This window comes from Pangasianodon hypophthalmus, chromosome 13 (genome assembly GCF_027358585.1).
Source record: "Pangasianodon hypophthalmus isolate fPanHyp1 chromosome 13, fPanHyp1.pri, whole genome shotgun sequence".
NCBI lineage: Eukaryota > Metazoa > Chordata > Actinopteri > Siluriformes > Pangasiidae > Pangasianodon > Pangasianodon hypophthalmus.
In genome coordinates this window covers 20,142,984-20,160,124 of record NC_069722.1, presented here as the reverse complement: position 1 = coordinate 20,160,124, position 17,141 = coordinate 20,142,984, and the positions used below count along the sequence as shown (strand labels likewise).

Sequence of the window (17,141 nt, the reverse complement as noted above, 5' to 3'; positions counted from 1 at the left end):
AGAGGTAGCTTAGATCAGGGATCCTTTTAACTGTTAATAAAAACAAACCTTACTGATGCCTTATCTGACAACAATTTCTTTAAATAAATATGCACATTATTTACATTATTTTGGCTATTTATTGGAACCAGAGTTTTTTTAAATTATTTAAATTTATCAATTAGAATCCAGGTGTAATAACTTTGATAATCGTGGGATAGGGTTTCCACCACTGTATCAAAATTAGAATTTCGCAGACCCTTGGCTATGCTTCATGGACCCCTTGGCTTCCCCATATTCTGCTTTGCGAACCATTTAGTGTTTAGGTCACTGGTTCTCTACCTTTTTGTCAACTGGGCCAAACTTCAACAGTGGATAAAGGCAAGTCATGTGCGCCACACATTATTCACTAGCATTATCTTTACTCAGTGGTAACGTTAGACTATTTACAACTAAGCCTTGTCCCAAATGTGCGTTGATTCATCTGCAGCTAAACATAGAACTGCCCTCTTTGCTGATACTCTGTCTTTTCTTGCACATATTTGTCTGCACATTTCTCGTTTTCGGTATTAGTTTCGTCGACGTTTTCTTCCACTGGTCTTACAACACACCTATCCAGTGTTATGATCCTTTTAAAACTAGGCAGCTCTGCTTCTTCCTGTCTAATTGTGTGTGCAAATAAAACATGCTTCTAGAGGGGCTTAGATAACTTAGACTTTTTTTCAAATTGAAGAAATCATTAACAATATATATGCTAATTTATTAAAACTGAGTTGATTGTCATGGTTGAGAACCACTGGTTTAGATAAAGCCACACTACCTTATTGATTATTTTGCCAGCTCATTCAAGGAATAAAAATAGATACTGGTATTTCTTTTCCTATTTATGTTTTCCAGTAAAAACGAAGATGCATAGCCCCTATCAGAGGTCAGTGAAGCTATTCATTGATGTGATGTGGGTGTAAATTTTTAGTAATTAAACCCAATCTTTTCTGACTATCTAAAATGAAGTGACTGTTATAAGTAAAATAGGCCTCTTCAGACGAGAAGCCAGAAATGTTCAGAATTTATCTGCCTCCTCACACTGGTTAATTGATCTCATTATGTATGCATTTCAAATATGAATTAAGTCAAAATTATTAAATATTTTACCATCTTCAGTAACTACTTTATACTGATCAGGGTCAGGGTGAATCTGGGGCTCAAGATCAATCTGGGGACCTTGGAGCTGTGAGGCGGTAACATACCTGATGTGCTACTGTGCCTCTGCTGTCATTTTGAGAAAAAAAATAATTAATGACTTAAATTTGAAGGTTTGGGATTCTGAAACAGTTTGACCTCAGGCAATAACTGAGTGCATTTGCGTATTTGGCTGGTGCTTTTATCCAAAGTGATTTCCAATTGAGACGGGATACACCTGAGCAGTTGAGGGTTAAGGATCTTGCTCGAGGACCCAACAGTGACAGCTTGGCAGTGCTGGGGTTTGAAGTCACAACATTCCAATAAGTAGCCCAAAGCCTTAAACACTAAGCCACCAGTTCCCATAACAAGACACGAGTGATAATAAAACAACAGTGTTCCACAAAATATGCATGTAGTGTGTAGGTGTGTCATTGTGTGTTGAGGTTTTCAGCATCAACTGCTCAGCTAACAGTTGGTGGGGAACTTTGATGGCATCAGGCTGAGAAGCTCTGCCCAGACTTCTCTATCCCCAGCCACAGATTCCAGCAAAGTTAGAAGCACACAACTGTATAGAATGTGTTTGTATGCTGTAGCATTACAATTTCCCTTCACTGGAACTAAGGGGCCCAAACCTGTTCCAGCATGACATTGCCCCTGTCCACAAGATGGTCCTTGAAGACATGATTTGCCGAGGTTGGTGTGGACGATCTCTAGTGGCCTGCACAGAGCCCTGACCTCAACCCCAATGAACACCTTTGGGATGAACTGGAATGGCAACTGTGCCCCAGGCCTCCTCGTCTGACATCATTCCACTAATGCTCGTGTGGCTGAATGATCAAATCCCAAGAGCCACTTTCTAAAATCTAGAGGAAAGTCTGGGACTAAATCTGAAATGGGGTGTTCATATGGGTGTAATGGTCAGGTGTCCACAAACTTTTGGCCATACAGTGTAGTCTCTCCAGAGGGTCCTGGGTCTGCCCTGGGGTCTCCATCCAGTGGGATGTTCCTGAAATATCTCAAAGAGCCAACAAGAGGGCATCCTTGAAATATGCCTAAACTACCTCAACTGGCAACTCTGGGAGGAGCGGCAGTTCTATTCTGAGGGTCTCCTGGATCGCCAAGCTCCTCACTATCACCAAGAGTAAACCCAGCAACCATGCAGAGGAACCTCATTTCTGCTGCCTGTTCCCACGACTTTATTCTATTGGTCATTACCAACTACCCACTATTCTGGTGGTCACAGCTCATGAACATAGGTGAGGATAGGGATGATCAGAGAGCTTCGTCTGCAACATGTGCAGGTCTTTGTCATGTTGCAGGTGACCGTCAGCCAAGAGAGAGACACAGTAAATGTCTTGATTCTTGTTTTAGCTTTTACTCGGATGATCTGTGGAGTTACATGTATCCAGTTTACTGTACAAGCGCAGGAGCAGGAGGGAGCTCCCAATTTTTGGTTGCGCAGAGATCCAAGTGCAGCAGAACTCAAACAAGCAAGCGTAAGATAGTGTTAGCGCTTAAGTTACAGCAGCAGGTGTGTGTGTGTGTGTGTGTGTGTGTAGGGAGAGGGCACTGTATGATGTGTGTGTGTAGTATTGAAGTTAAGAGGATGACTCATACTGCAGTTTACCTGAGACCTAAGTCCCCCCTCTATCTCTCCTTCTCTCTCTCCTTCTCTCTCTCCTTCTCTCTCTCCTTCTCTCTCTCCTTCTCTCTCTCCTTCTCTCTCTCCTTCTCTCTCTCCTTCTCTCTCTCCTTCTCTCTCTCTCTCCTCTCTCTCTCTCCTCTCTCTCCCCTTTCTTTCTCTTTCTTACCACATCTCTCCATCTCACTGTCTTCTCTCAGTTTCTCTGTCTGTCTCTTTCTTTGCTTACCCTCCCTCTCTCTCCTCTCTCACTTGCATTCCTCCTATTCTCTATCTCTCTAGCTGTCTCTCTCTCTTTTTCTTTCTCCCTTTCTCTCACCGTCTCCTACTTTTCTCCCTCTTTCTTCTATCTCCGTCTCTCCTTTTCTTTCTCTCCCTCGTCCTCTTCTCTCGCTCTCAATTCAGTTCAATTTGCTCTCTGCCTTTTATCTCTCTACTTCTCCCTTTCCTTCTGTCTCTTTCCTCCTTTTATGACTCACATGCTCTACTACTTTTCTCTTTCCCTCTCTCTCTCTCTCTCTTTATTCATATTGATTGTCTCTTTATCCTTTATTCTCTTCCTCTCTCCTCACCACTCCTCCCGTTCTCCATCCATATTTATGTCTCTCAATCCTTATGCTCTTTCCTCCATCCCTCATTTATTGTCTGTCTCTCACTCTCTCTCAGGTCTCCAGGCACTAATTACCCTTCCGCAATTTAACACAACGATTGTGCTTATTCCCACACACACACACACACACACACACACACACACACACACACACACACACACACACACAAACTAATCTGTGCTTATCACACTCATATACACCTTTAATTATCACAGTGCAGAACTTTCCTCAACTCAAATCCCAGTCAGTGATTAACCAGACAGCCCATAATCACACACACACACACACACACACACACACACACACACACACACACACACATCACAAAATCGTGTGTGTCAGTGTGTGTTTAGCACATTTAGTCAATGTAGCGTAAAAGCTCCTTACAGGAAGATTCACCCAGACTGCTACACTCATTAGACACACACCCTCTGGCTATTTTCACCTTATTAGATACCATTGTGTGTGTGTGTGTGTGCGCACTAATTAAGACTATAAAACTTTCTACTTAGATTAAGACACTTTTGTATCTGTGCATCAGCAAAACTTTTAAAAATGACCAACAAAACTTTAGTGAACGTCATCCACGAGTATGATGGCATGTGATACCATGTGACCTATATGTAAGTAGCGTAGGTAACCATGTGGGTGATTTCAGCCAGTGGAACAGAGTGTTTCATGTCAGGGGGTACAGCTCAACCGCTGTCACGCTGTTCCACACTAAATTTTTTAGCAGTGATCGCACGTCATCTGGGTATTATTCTTGCATTACTTCTCACTGAGTTTCCAAGTGAACACACTACTCACACTAAACATACATGACTTGAGGTGTAGCCTGATATCCTTCTTCTACACAGTAGCTGTTAAACCAAGCTTAAATGTCTTTGTTAAATCGTCCTTTCACTAATGGCTAATTAAGAGACACTTTCAGACTGTGTGTGTGTGTGTGTGTGTGTGTGTGTGTGTGTGTGTGTGTGTGTGTGTGTGTGTGTGTGTGTGTGTGTGTGTTTTGGATGGCTGCCCAGATGCTGCAGATATTCACTCTCAGGTGGAAAACTAGGGATTAGTCTGGACTGCAGGAGAGATGTGTGTGTGTGTGTGTGTGTGTGTGTGTGTGTGTGTGTGTGTGTGTGTGTGTGTATGTGTGTGTGTGGGTGGGTGACTGGTTGGATGGTAGAGTCATTAGGGACTAATTACTGAGAATACAACAATGAATATTAATAATAATTCTCATCCCTATTAGTGTAAGTGACATTTACTCTCTCCGTCTGTCTGTCTCTTTCTTCCTGTCTCTCTCTCAGGTGGTATTCCCTTCATTCTGACCGGTGAGCTGTTTGAGCAGACATATCGTCCCGCTGCGTTTCTAGTCGCCGGAATTGTAAATTGGCTGGCAAACTTTATCGTGGGCCTCATTTTCCCATTCATACAGGTAGGAGTGTGTGTGTGTGTGTGTTCATCTGTTTAAACATAGGTTATACAGACCATCCATAGGCTTTACACCGCTAATGTAACATATACTGTATAACAGCTAAGTGTGTACTGACATATCAATATAACAGAATACCACAATAATTCAACTGAAGTACACTACTTGTGTTAGTACACAACATGTCAAAAGTCCCTGAAAACAGTTTATACACTACTGCTAGATAAATAAGGGGGGAAAAAATGAATCAAGTTTTCCATCAAATACCTAAATCTTATTTAAGAACTTATTCATTGTCCACTCTCAGATTCTTACAAGACTTTAAATTAGTGCTTTATTAAAGTACACGCACTTGTTTGATGAAGCAGTTATTTGCTTACAGTTGATCTTAGATAGTGTTAGGATCAACTTTAAGACTAAAAGGTAAGTTGTGTGCTACAAGTACTTAATTAAACGGATCCAGGTTGGCCTTTTATAGTTAGACCTGAATTTTTCTTCCCAATAAAATAAAAAGTCAGAAACATTTCTCAGTTCCTATTTCTTAATTAATTTTCTAGTGCTAAAGTATTTAACCAAGATATTCATACAAGGTTTTCAAAAAACTCTGAATTTGAGAGTACAAAAATAACCAATAACTGAGAAAAAAGTGTTGAGTGTGATAGCCTTCAGGATTTTCTCTATGCCAGTGTCACCTTTGGCTTGCACGGGGTTAACACACTGACATCCGTAAAGCTGAACCCCAATACTATCCACTTACCATCCTCTTGGAATGGTAACCAAAAACAAAAATGGATGTCCTGTTCTTGGTAAAGTCACTGCGGTGCCGCATTTTCTTCACTCATTGATGATGGCCTTCATAGTGTTCTGTTGTACACCTAATGTTTTAGAAATTCATTTTCACTCCTCTCTTGATCAAAGTCTTTTGGCAAAGAGATCAAGTCCATGCTTTGTAAACTCCTTGAGGACCATAGCTTCAGCAGTCAGATGAGTTTTGCACGAGTTTGATTGTGATTGGTTAATTCTGAGCATAGTCACATGCCCTGTTATAAAAGGGTGTGCACACTTCTGCAACTAGGTTATTACTAGGTAAGTTTTTCTTTTTCTTTCCCCTAAAACGTTTCTATGTGTTTTTCACTTGAATTTTGTTGGTTGCTGTATCACATTAAAGGTTTTATCACAAAAACCTCCAATTTGAAGACCTTGTTTGTCACTCCTCTTTTTTTAACTACTAATAGTACACATGACAAGAGATAGTTATTGATCTTGATCACCAGCCCCCCAATCACACATCTAACATGGCACCACTTGACTACTCGACTACTCAAATTTCAATATATCCTGTCGAGCTCTTGCTCCTCCTCATTCCTTTGAGCATTCTTGAACGTTCCTACTTCATTTCTAATTTTCTGTATGTTCTCACAATTCTCACTGTCACCTCAGTGCTTTTTGCTTGTATTACAATTCTATTGCCTTTTCATCCCAAACTCTTAACCCACATCCCACATCTCAACCAACATTCATCCTCTTCACTTCCACCCTTCCTGCATCATCCTATATAATTATTTTCTCTGGGATTTGTCTGAACCCTGACTACATAACAAGCCTCCCATCCTCAAGCCAATCTTGACCACATCGTCCTCACATTGTCTACACTGATGCACCAAACTCCAACTTTCTCCCCTCCTTGGATAGCTCAACTATGCTATTCCTATTATACCCCAAAGGCCTTCTTTATCTATGAATGCTATTGCTCACTCTCTCTTTCCTATTTCAGAAAGGAGAGCCTTGGAACCTTCAAAACTAATTATGCCTTACTCGAAGTAATCTTCAGCTGAACTCTCAGGTTCTTCACCTCACCCAGCAAGCTTAGACAGGAATATTAGACTCCCGCTCTATCATACTCCTTGCATATATTGAACAGGCTGGAAATGCTTTTATCAAATCCTCTACACCCCACTTCTCGTTTTGTATGTGTTTTTCTAAACTGACTCTATTGTCTCACACTGGTTTCAAAAGGATTTGCACCATGTTTTCTCCATAAATGGTGTTCTTTCAGGTTCAGAGAAGCATCTACTTTCAGATCACACTTCTCAAGCAGTGGTTGTCCTATGAGCAGCTGGCATCAATGTAACTATTATGTATTTGGTGAACCAACAGTCTAGCATAAAGAAGACGGCACCCAGAACTCACCCTGTTGTATTTCCACAATCCATCCTCACACTATTATTGGATGTAGGCGTGGTCTGCACTTATTCATAATAATTAAATGCTACTATGAATTAAAAGTAGGGGTGTAATAATATATAGGTAGGATGGCATAAAGTAATGATTAAATCGAACATTGAGATTACAGTCAACATTTCTTAACCCGATATTAAATCATGCTGTCTAATACACACAGACACCTCACACTAACAAACATAATCCCTAATGTTTATAATGTACATTACCACACTCTATACTATACTGCACATTCATACTAGCATGCTACACAATCACATACTTGTGCTCAATATCCACTGCATCCATAGTCATGCCCGAAGGTTCTATTTAGATTTAGGAGATTTAGGAGCCAGCAAATTGGGAAGAGTGCTGCTAAATGTGTGTATTAATTATTAATATTACATTTTTTATATTTTCTTTACGTTTTCAACATTGATATCATGGAGTTTTACTTGAATACCTGCAGACCATAGTCCTTGTTTGTACACTTTTTTAAAGCAAAACAGATACTGTAAAGCCTTTAGAGCAAAATTTAGGGCAATGAGACTGCTAGGACTTCACTTCTGATTGAGAAAAGTGCAAAATGCTCAACCAGAATAATATCTTAGAAGTTTGAAATGAGAGCATTTCTTTAGTAACGACAGCCCTATATAAGCTGTATTAGGTCATCATTATCACCATTATCCAATGCTGTAATTATATTTCTATCAAGTGACAGTAACTGAGCTCAGCTCCACTTGATATTCATATCAACCAAAGGTTTATGCTTGAGCTGCCCTCTCAATTTAACCCAATATACACTCACACAAGCACAATAAACAGTTACAAACTCACGCTACCTAATGGCGAGAGACCAACAGAGACTGTTGCCTTATACGCAGACACTTATACTTTCAGAGCATGAAGCTTAAAAAAACAATTCTGTTGAAACCATGGAGCGTTCAGAGTTTATTAACTCTGAGATCAACTCGTTTAAACACACACACCCCAGATAAAAAAAACTGTTTCCCTTTTTTTTTTTTTTTTAATTTACTCTTCTGACACGAAACCAAGGCATCTCCACTTGCACCCTACACACTCACTCAGAATAAATTCTCTCTTATCTCTCTGTGCTTCCTTATGGAGCTGTCAAAAAAAAAAAAAAAAAACATAAAAAGGGATACATTAGTGTTTCTTCACAAAAATCTCTCTCTTTTTCCTCTGTCTTTTTTATCTCCCCCTGTCTCTCTATATATATCTATCTGCATTTGTACCACGGTAGCTGTCCAGTGAAATAATCACTGGCATGATTAATATTTCAGCTTTTACTGTGCTGACCTAGATAGATAGCTTATTCATACAGTCAGCTCCAAAATTATGGCACTAAAGGTGCCATAATTAAAGGTGGGTAAAACAAGGTTATGAAAAATGTTTTTATGATTAGTGAGCTTACTCTCACACTGAAAATATGAGAGAAATCTTACCTTCAATTAAAGTAAATGTATCTTAAAAAACAAACCCTTATCAAGATTTTTTAAAACAAAACCATGGTTGTGTAACCTCCCTTTGCCAACATTCCAACCCTTGCCACCTCCTGTAATGTTTGATGAGATCTTAATCATCTTTATCATCTTTACCAATTGTGCCAATAATTCTGGAGCTGACTGTACATCATACACAACTGTGTATAATGCCACATTCAAATGTTCAGCGTGTATATTAGATTCCACTCTTCTGGCATTCATGACTTTGGACAGAACCCATGGAAGAATGGTGATGCCAAAGATAAATATAACTTACTGTGACTCCTCCAGTCGGTTGGGTAGGGAATGAACACAGGAGTCAAGTATATCAATGGTTGACCTGACCTTTCTTTCTGCTACTTGGTCGGTTTTAGCACTGTTCAGCTCCATCTCTCTTTTGGCATCAGCGGCATACTGATCATTCTTTCAACCGCTTCTTTTATCTGGATCCAGTGATCAACCAAGCTCCCATTTTCACATAAGTCCAGCAACTCAGACCAGGGAGGGGTCCAGCCTGCCCCTGATGCTCCTTTTGTAGCGAGATCTGTCAGCCAGCCCCCAAACCGGTTTTGGGTCTTGGGCAGGCCTAAGTGTTGCCCTTTGTCAATCTGGGGGATGCACCTTCCATTTCCCTAGCAGAATCCAAGATACCTCATTTCTACTCGCCTAATCACACTTCCCTGGTTTGCCATGAGTCCCACCCATCTTCAAGATCTCGGGAGAACTCTCCCATCCATTTGCAACCGGGAAAACTCTACTCTCTGAGGTGGCGAGAGATTGTCTTCACAGGGACCAGAGTGGATTGGGCTTTTTAGACTTACCATCACCATCACAGCTTGGCATGGGGAGTAAAATGAGGACTGTATCTCTCCGTCCGTCTCCTTGCAGTTGAGTGCCCCTTTTGTACAGCTGGTATTGATGTTTGCACAGCAAATTCTGCTGTTTTAAGTCTTCCAATGCATGGAGTTTTGCTCTGATGTTGAGAGTATATTAAATTTAGCTTCTTTGTGAAGGTCCCCTCCTCCCAGTGTTTGCAAATGATGTCCAAGTCAACCCACAAAGTCATTCAAACAGGGAAACCCCTGTTTTTCAAATAGCAAATAAGGGTTCCATCAACCTATCCCAGTATCTACTGTCCTCATGTTTAAGGCTTTTGTACTCCGGCTACATCTGCACTGGTAGCTGCTGCTCCACCAATTGGGCTTCCCCCTACAGCAGGGACAGCAGCCTGACTACCCATTCACTCACAGGCCACTCTCAAAAAGCTGCACTGAGGCATCTGGCTTATCCTGTGGAGACATGGGGCACAATTGGCGTGCCAAAGGATTGCAGCAATCTCAAGAAGGGCTTGATGTCACACCTGATGGAGGCTGGCGAGGGACATAATCACCCTGGTGAAGTGGGAGGACTATATGATAGCATATCTGTTCTCTGTCCTGGGTTTAGGTACGAAAAAAGGCACCCTCAGTTGACTAGGTAGGGAATAAGGACAAAGGATGCAGACGTTTGAATAGTAGCAATGTTCTTACATTTTATTCTTTTCTAATGCATAGGCTCCAATGAGCACTTTTCAGCGTGACTCATCTCACATGGGAATAATAACTTAAGTCAGAGGTGGTCAGTAGTTAAAATGTTCAGAAGGTCATGAGTCATGAGTTCAAGCCCCAACACCACCAAGCTGCCAATGTTGGGCCCTTGAGCAAGGCCCTTAAACCTCTCTGCTGTGGGGGTGCTGCATTACGGCTGACCCTGCGCTCTGAACCCAGCTGTTTAACAAGCTCTAAAATGTGAAAAAAAATCACTGTAGGGGAATTGAGAATAAAGGATTCTTCTTTCTCCTCAACCCTTCCTACCTTTCACAGCTGATTCTTGTCCCCATGTTCCCACTGCCTTGCTTACAACACATCAGAGGGAAATGTTGTATAATAGATGTATCGCTATGTGATAGCTAGCTAAATTGTTAGCCCCACTTTGGTGATGCTCAGCTGGTTTATTTGGCACCCATATTTTCTATCAACAATGTTCTCACTAGTGTATCATGTATCTTTCTCATATCAAAAGCACAAATTCACCAGGTCAGGAGGCACAATCGAAACGTGTTGACTGTGTGCGAGGAGTGAATTCTCTTTTTTTTTTTTTTTTAAACGCTCTAAATCATTGCCAGCTTTGGGCTGTAGCCAGCTACAGGGCATGACCTGCTTTACAGCATGATGTACAACTGAATGGAGGCACAACACTGCAGCAAGCAAAACCGATGGAGCAGTACTGATATCTATTAATAAGTCTTATTTTTATTTTTATTTCCTTCTTCTTTTGGTGTTAATTGGAGCATATAATTGTGTGTGTGTGTGTGTGTGTGTGTGTGTGTGTGTGTGTGTGTGTGTGTGTGTGTGTTTGCGTAAGTTCTTCAGCAGCAGACTAAGTAACGACCGGGTATAAAATTAGTAGCTGTAAAATAAAGCATGTAATTACCACAGTCCAATGCACGTGCACGTACACGTACACGTACACGTACACACACACACACACACACACACACACACACACACACACACACACACACACACACTATACTGTTCGGGGTTCCACTTTTACAACTTTACCACTGCATCAGATTGAATTTGCAACTTCATCACTTCTGGGAGAACACTTAAAATTCTTTGATGACTCAACCAGAACTTGTCTTGCATTCATCCAATTAAATGCTCTCTATAACATGTATGTCCCACCCGGGGGCAGGTATTGCACTATAGTAGCAGCTCATTAGCAGCAAACATGGTTCGTTGGTGTGTTTTTGGGTATGTGTCTTCCCGCACACTATTCCCTTTTCACTTGGTTAATAATAAATGGTTTGAGTTTATTCATTTCAAAGAGGATAGAGTTTGTGCAAGTTCGTGGTTCTGTGACAGGTGCTTTTCACTGGACTGTTTTACCAACTTGGGGAGGTTAGATGCTAGAATATCTTGCTACATCAGACTGAATAAGAATGCGATTCCATGTTTATTGACTGTCAGGACTTCTGTAAGAGCAATCAGTAAGAGCAAATAATCCCATTTTATCTACTATTCAGACATGTTAGATGCCTTCAGATGCTGATATTACAGCTCTCCATCAGCATCAATGCCACTGATGGTCAACCTCTGCTCAAAAATGTATGGCATAACTACAAAAACACTGATTGAAGTCAACAGGCGTGAATGAAAGTGGTGCTGAGAAATCCTCCACAGTTGAAAAAAGGTTCACAATAAACTTCACTGTGCTCTGTATTTACTAGTTCACTAAGCTACTGTCAGGTTTGTTTAGATTCAGCAGAGATGTGGCGTAGCTTGAACGTTACTGACTGTTGTGTAAATGACTTCAACACACCAATACTTTGAATTCCTGGTGCAAAAGGAAATAAGTCAACATACAGAATCAAATCATGGCTCTGAAACCATTTCATTGGGATGCAGTTTAAATAGCGTCTCCAGGCTTCAGGCTGGGTTTTCACTGGGAGTCTGGGGATCGGGGGTTGGGGGTTGGGAGACCAAGATACTACATATCACCATTTGTCTGCAGTACCCTTGAAATGACAGGGTTATTATAGCAGCACTGCCATTGCTATTAAAACTACACGTTGCCCCTTTAAATATTACGTAATGAAATAAAACCTTATGATTTTTCTGTATCCATAAATCACATTATTGAGCAGCATTAAATTCAGGTGCAGTATCAGTGATCCATCATGTCAAGAGAGAACATTTAAAAGTCTAGCCAGCACTGGACTCTGTGTGTGTGTGTGTGTGTGTGTGTGTGTGTGTGTGTGTGTGTTGGGGGGATGTCAGGTGTTTTGGCCTTTGTTAGAACCAAGTGTCCCCATAATGATAGAAATACATGACAGTTTGACCTTGTGGCGACATTTGGCTGGACAAGTGCAGCTTGTGTGTGTGTGTGTGTGTGTGTGTGTGTGTGTGTGTGTGTGTGTGTGTGTGTGTGTGTGTGTGTGTGTCTAAGAGAAACAGATTGGAATAGCCACAGAATGTAGCCACATCACCATGGAAACAGGAGATGGGATGGTTCTGGAGGATGTGTATGTGTAAATCATAAATACAGATAGGTTAGTGTTTGTTTCTGTTAAATGCTGCAATTTAGCACAACATACTCAGGAGCTCTGTGTGTGTATGCGTGCGTGTGCGTGTGTGCGTGTGGGTGGGTGGGTGGTTGAGAGAGAGAGAGAGAGAGAGAGAGAGAGAGAGAGAGAGAGAGAGAGAGAGAATCTCTTTTTCACAGGATTATACTCTTTGACCATTAACGGGAGGATTTTTTGGGTCATAAATCTGATAAATCCACATTAATCTCCCTGACATTGTGTGTAAAAAGCCCACACAATACGATAGATGCCTGCTGTGATAATCTGTCCAACTCAGTATGAAGGTTTTCAGCGCATCACTGTACCCGCTCACAGCTTCCCATTCTTAAAAGAGGATAACATTCAATTATAATTGATTATAAATGAACAATGTGGATTTTTATATTCTATGCACCATTTACTTAACCAGCATAAACACGTTGTAATGTAAGAGCCCTCTATTCCTGAATGAATACAATAGTGAAGCTGCTACGATTGCAGAACATAGCGCTGAGCGCAAGACTGTTTTTAGGCCCAAGACATGTTTGTTTGCAATATCCAGGTGTCTTGCTTAGAGAACAAGTAGCCGAATAGAGCTACAGACTTTAATGTGAATTCTTGACCTTTAAAACCATGTTGGATAGAAAACACGAGACTGAACCCATGCTGTCTTCTTTCCATGCACACCTGCAGCACCACAGAAGAAAGAACATATTGCAAAACCTTGAATGATGGCAACGATGAAAGAGGAGTCAAAAGGGCAATACCTAAAATACTGATAGTTTCACTCAAAAAAGTAAAAAAAAAAATGGTACAATACAGCAGATGCATATAGCAGCAGAGGAAACACTCGAAAGCTCCTACTTTGTAAGTGAAATATACTAAACATACTGACATCATAGCCTCATTGTTACATTTCATGGAAGGTGCTTGATATTTCTCGATATACTAGTAAAATATATGAGGCAATTTCATAGTTTATTAAGGCCAGTTAATAATTGTTGGCTTGTTACGATTAATGATGAGGCAATATCTATGGGATTTAGTACAGTTGTATTGATTTAAAACAAATCCCTTAGCAAACTCCTCATTCCTCATTTCTCTTATTTGTAATATAAATTGGCTTTTATTATTGTAACAGGGGAAAAAATCATTAGATTAGCCCTAGTGAAGAAAGTCAATAAAGTAACAAAATGTAAAGAGTTGTTCCTAATAGTTTTGTTTTACATTATATTATTGAAAAAAAAAATAATAATAACCTAGAATGCCAAATGATTTACTTAAACATTTCTAAAGGGTTAATGAATTTGCCTGATATTTAAACCTGTGTCTGATGTCATACCTGTGACCTCCTAAGCTCTTTTTTTAATTTAATTTTTTTTTTTTTTTTTTTTTTTTTACCTGTAACTGTTGCCTCTTCTTTTATTCAAGTTTTTCCTACATGTCCCCACAGCCTTGCTGGGTTGCATCTGTCCTTCTTTGCAGGGATAAAACATGCACTGGTCCAACACATCATGGTGCGCACACATGTCCTTGTCACTACTGCTTAGATCTGCTCTTGTGATATGGTTGACAGGCCCTGAGCATTCAGCCAACAATGACAGTGTTTGCAGTGCAGCATTCCCAGGTTTGAGAACTACTGGAGTCGTAATTACCAGTATCCCAGCCAGACACAGAAAGGCTGCATATGGGAGATGTGTGGCCACTCGCTGCATCCGTAATTGAAGTGGCTCGGTCTTCTTTCCAAAAGGTTTGCATAGCAAGCAAGTTGAGCCTCAAGCCACCAAACAGTCTATGAAGGAGTCACGTGACTTCTCTTGTGATTGGCTTTCAGTCCTACTGCTTCCACATGTGAGCTGGACTGGCCAGGCAGCAGGCAGTCAGCCAGATAAGGGGGTAAGCACAGACCCTAGAGCTACCAGAGCTAACCCAAAGGGAAGGGTACATCATCTTTTAGGTTTGTGATCACAACCAATCCTCTGTTCACTGCTTACAGCATGGTTTTAAGAAGAAATCGATTACATTCTATGAAGAAATTTATTACATTTGGGAAGCTGGACATTGTTTCTATTTGGAATAAATAGAAAAAAGTCATATTAAACAATGATTTTAATTGATTAATCAATTTATGATGATGATGAAGTCGATCTTTTGATATGGTAAGCCATGTTTGTGTATGTTTTACAGGAGTCGCTTCAGAACTATGCTTTCTTGGTCTTCGTCTTTGTGTGTGTCTTCGCCGCCATCTACATCGTCGTTGTCCTCCCCGAGACCAAGAACAAAACCTTTGTGGAGATCAGTCAAAGTTTTGCCAAGATCAATAACATCCCCCAGAGTGTAGAAGCGGAAATGGAGGATGTTCTGGACGTCCAATCAGAAAAGACCAGTGCAACGGGCGTGAATTCTGAAACTGTTAATGCTAAATATCCAGACAGGAATCATGAAAATAATGGCGTGGTGCAATCCGAGAGCTCTTTCTAACCCTGCACCTTCGTCATATGACTGTTCACATGCATGGTCATGTTCAGCAGTATACAGTTTTAGTTAGAAATAAATTAGTTTAGTTATAAGGTGCAGAAATAAATTTTTTACTCAGAGGTACGCTATTGTTAATTTTATTTTAAATTACGCTAACATTGGTGCTAAGATAATTTGGATACATGAGCATATATTAAAATTTAAGCTAAATCTATTTACATCTCTTTCTATTAACTAAACTTAGGTCATGCTGTAGTTCTAGGAGAAAAGCCTTGAAGGCAGCTACTATTGAAATTTACTTAGAATTGCAGCTACCACTGACCAATACTATATTTTCACATTATTATTCAATGAAAAGATAATTATGCTACACTTATGTTACACTTAACATGACCTATTCCCCCTTTTTATTTAACATCCCTCTATCACAATTTATATTATTAAATACACAATTTCCCTCTATTTGTAAGATTTGTTCAATGGAATAACACAAAAATATTACTGATGCCATAAATTGATACATTTTTTAATGTTTACAATAATTGCTGCTATGACCTACTATAATAAGTTGTAGTAATATTTTGAAAATGTATATATTTATATTGTTAAACACTCTTGAATAAATGTCTGATTTGAAATTTTAAATAAGTGTTGAAATTGTGTAATATATTATAGTAATTTTTTATTATTTACATACAGAATAGCATAGCATGTGTACAGTATACACTAGTATATTCTATATACTGATATATATATATATATATATATATATATATATATATATATATATACTGATATATATATATACTGATATATATATATATATATATATATATATATATATATATATATATATATATATATATATATATATATATATATATATATATATATATATAGAGAGAGAGAGAGAGAGAGAGAGAGAGAGAGAGAGAGAATGAATTTTTAATAAATGTGTTGTGGCAATAAATGTATAAATTGGTATAAAAAATTATGATCTTCTCATTCTCATGGAGTAGTTTTGAGAGTCTTTATTTATTAAGATCAAACCAAGAACTTATCAGCAAGTAGCCGTGTGTAGTTTTATCTTACTACATCATGCTTTAAGCAGTTCAGTGTTAATTTTTTAATTAAATAAAATGCACTGCGCATTTCAACGCGAAGTTAAGTACTTCTAATTAGTATAGAAGGCACATTAGGGCGCACTCTTCATCCTGCATGGACTTGTGTGGAGAATAATAGCATTGCAGGCCAGCTACAGTGATGAAAATGAGACCACTGAATATCCATGGCCTTGTTCATCAATGTTTATGAGCATGAAATATTCACATGGCAAAGGTTTCATGTTTGTTTGTAACCTATGCAAACCAGAACTGAAAACACTTTTGACACATAAACAACACATAAAGGTGAGATAGATCATTATCTGTTTTTGTTATTGTTGTTGATTACCTAGCTAGTTAAGAGGTGGGTGATATCAGGCATGATAGCAGTGTTAGTGACAGGAATGTCGAATATTTTTCTTTTGAATTAATGTGATGAAGCAGTGAAATATCAAATAGGTAACCGTTTGGACAGATAGGTATCATGACAGATACCCTCAGGAATTTAGCCTAATTTAGCCTTAGGCTTCCACATGATACGATACAATTTTTTTTCTTAGGGCAACAATGAGATTTTTGACAATGCCACTGCTATGATACAGGATGATTTGAATCAAATTTATTGGTCTTCAATCAATATGCGAACATATTTTTTGATATAATAGTACGCATCTTTTTGAACTGCTGCTCATGCAACACCAGTGGACAGTGTAACACCCAGAGGAAAGCGCTATCCACCCGCTTCCGCATACATGAGCTCACAGACACCACTGATTGTCTAGTGTTGCTGTAATTGATAGGGACAGACATCATTTAGATTGTGGCATCATCAGGATTCAAACTTGAAATCTCTGGACAATAGGCCTAACGCTTTTCTATTGTGCCGC

At 39.5% G+C, this 17,141-nt stretch overlaps 2 protein-coding genes across 3 annotated transcripts in view; one reads left to right on the top strand and one right to left on the bottom strand.

Moving 5' to 3' along the window:
* slc2a9l2 (solute carrier family 2 member 9, like 2) overlaps positions 1-15,796 on the top strand; it is a 100,722-nt gene extending 84,926 nt beyond the window's left edge. The window contains 3 exon segments of the mRNA XM_053239366.1: positions 4,716-4,843; positions 14,861-14,993; positions 14,996-15,796. Coding sequence (XP_053095341.1) covers positions 4,716-4,843; positions 14,861-14,993; positions 14,996-15,081 — 347 coding nt within the window. The 3' untranslated portion in view covers positions 15,082-15,796.
* LOC113528520 (uncharacterized) overlaps positions 1-17,141 on the bottom strand; it is a 150,235-nt gene that overhangs the window by 117,084 nt on the left and 16,010 nt on the right. The window lies entirely within an intron of this gene.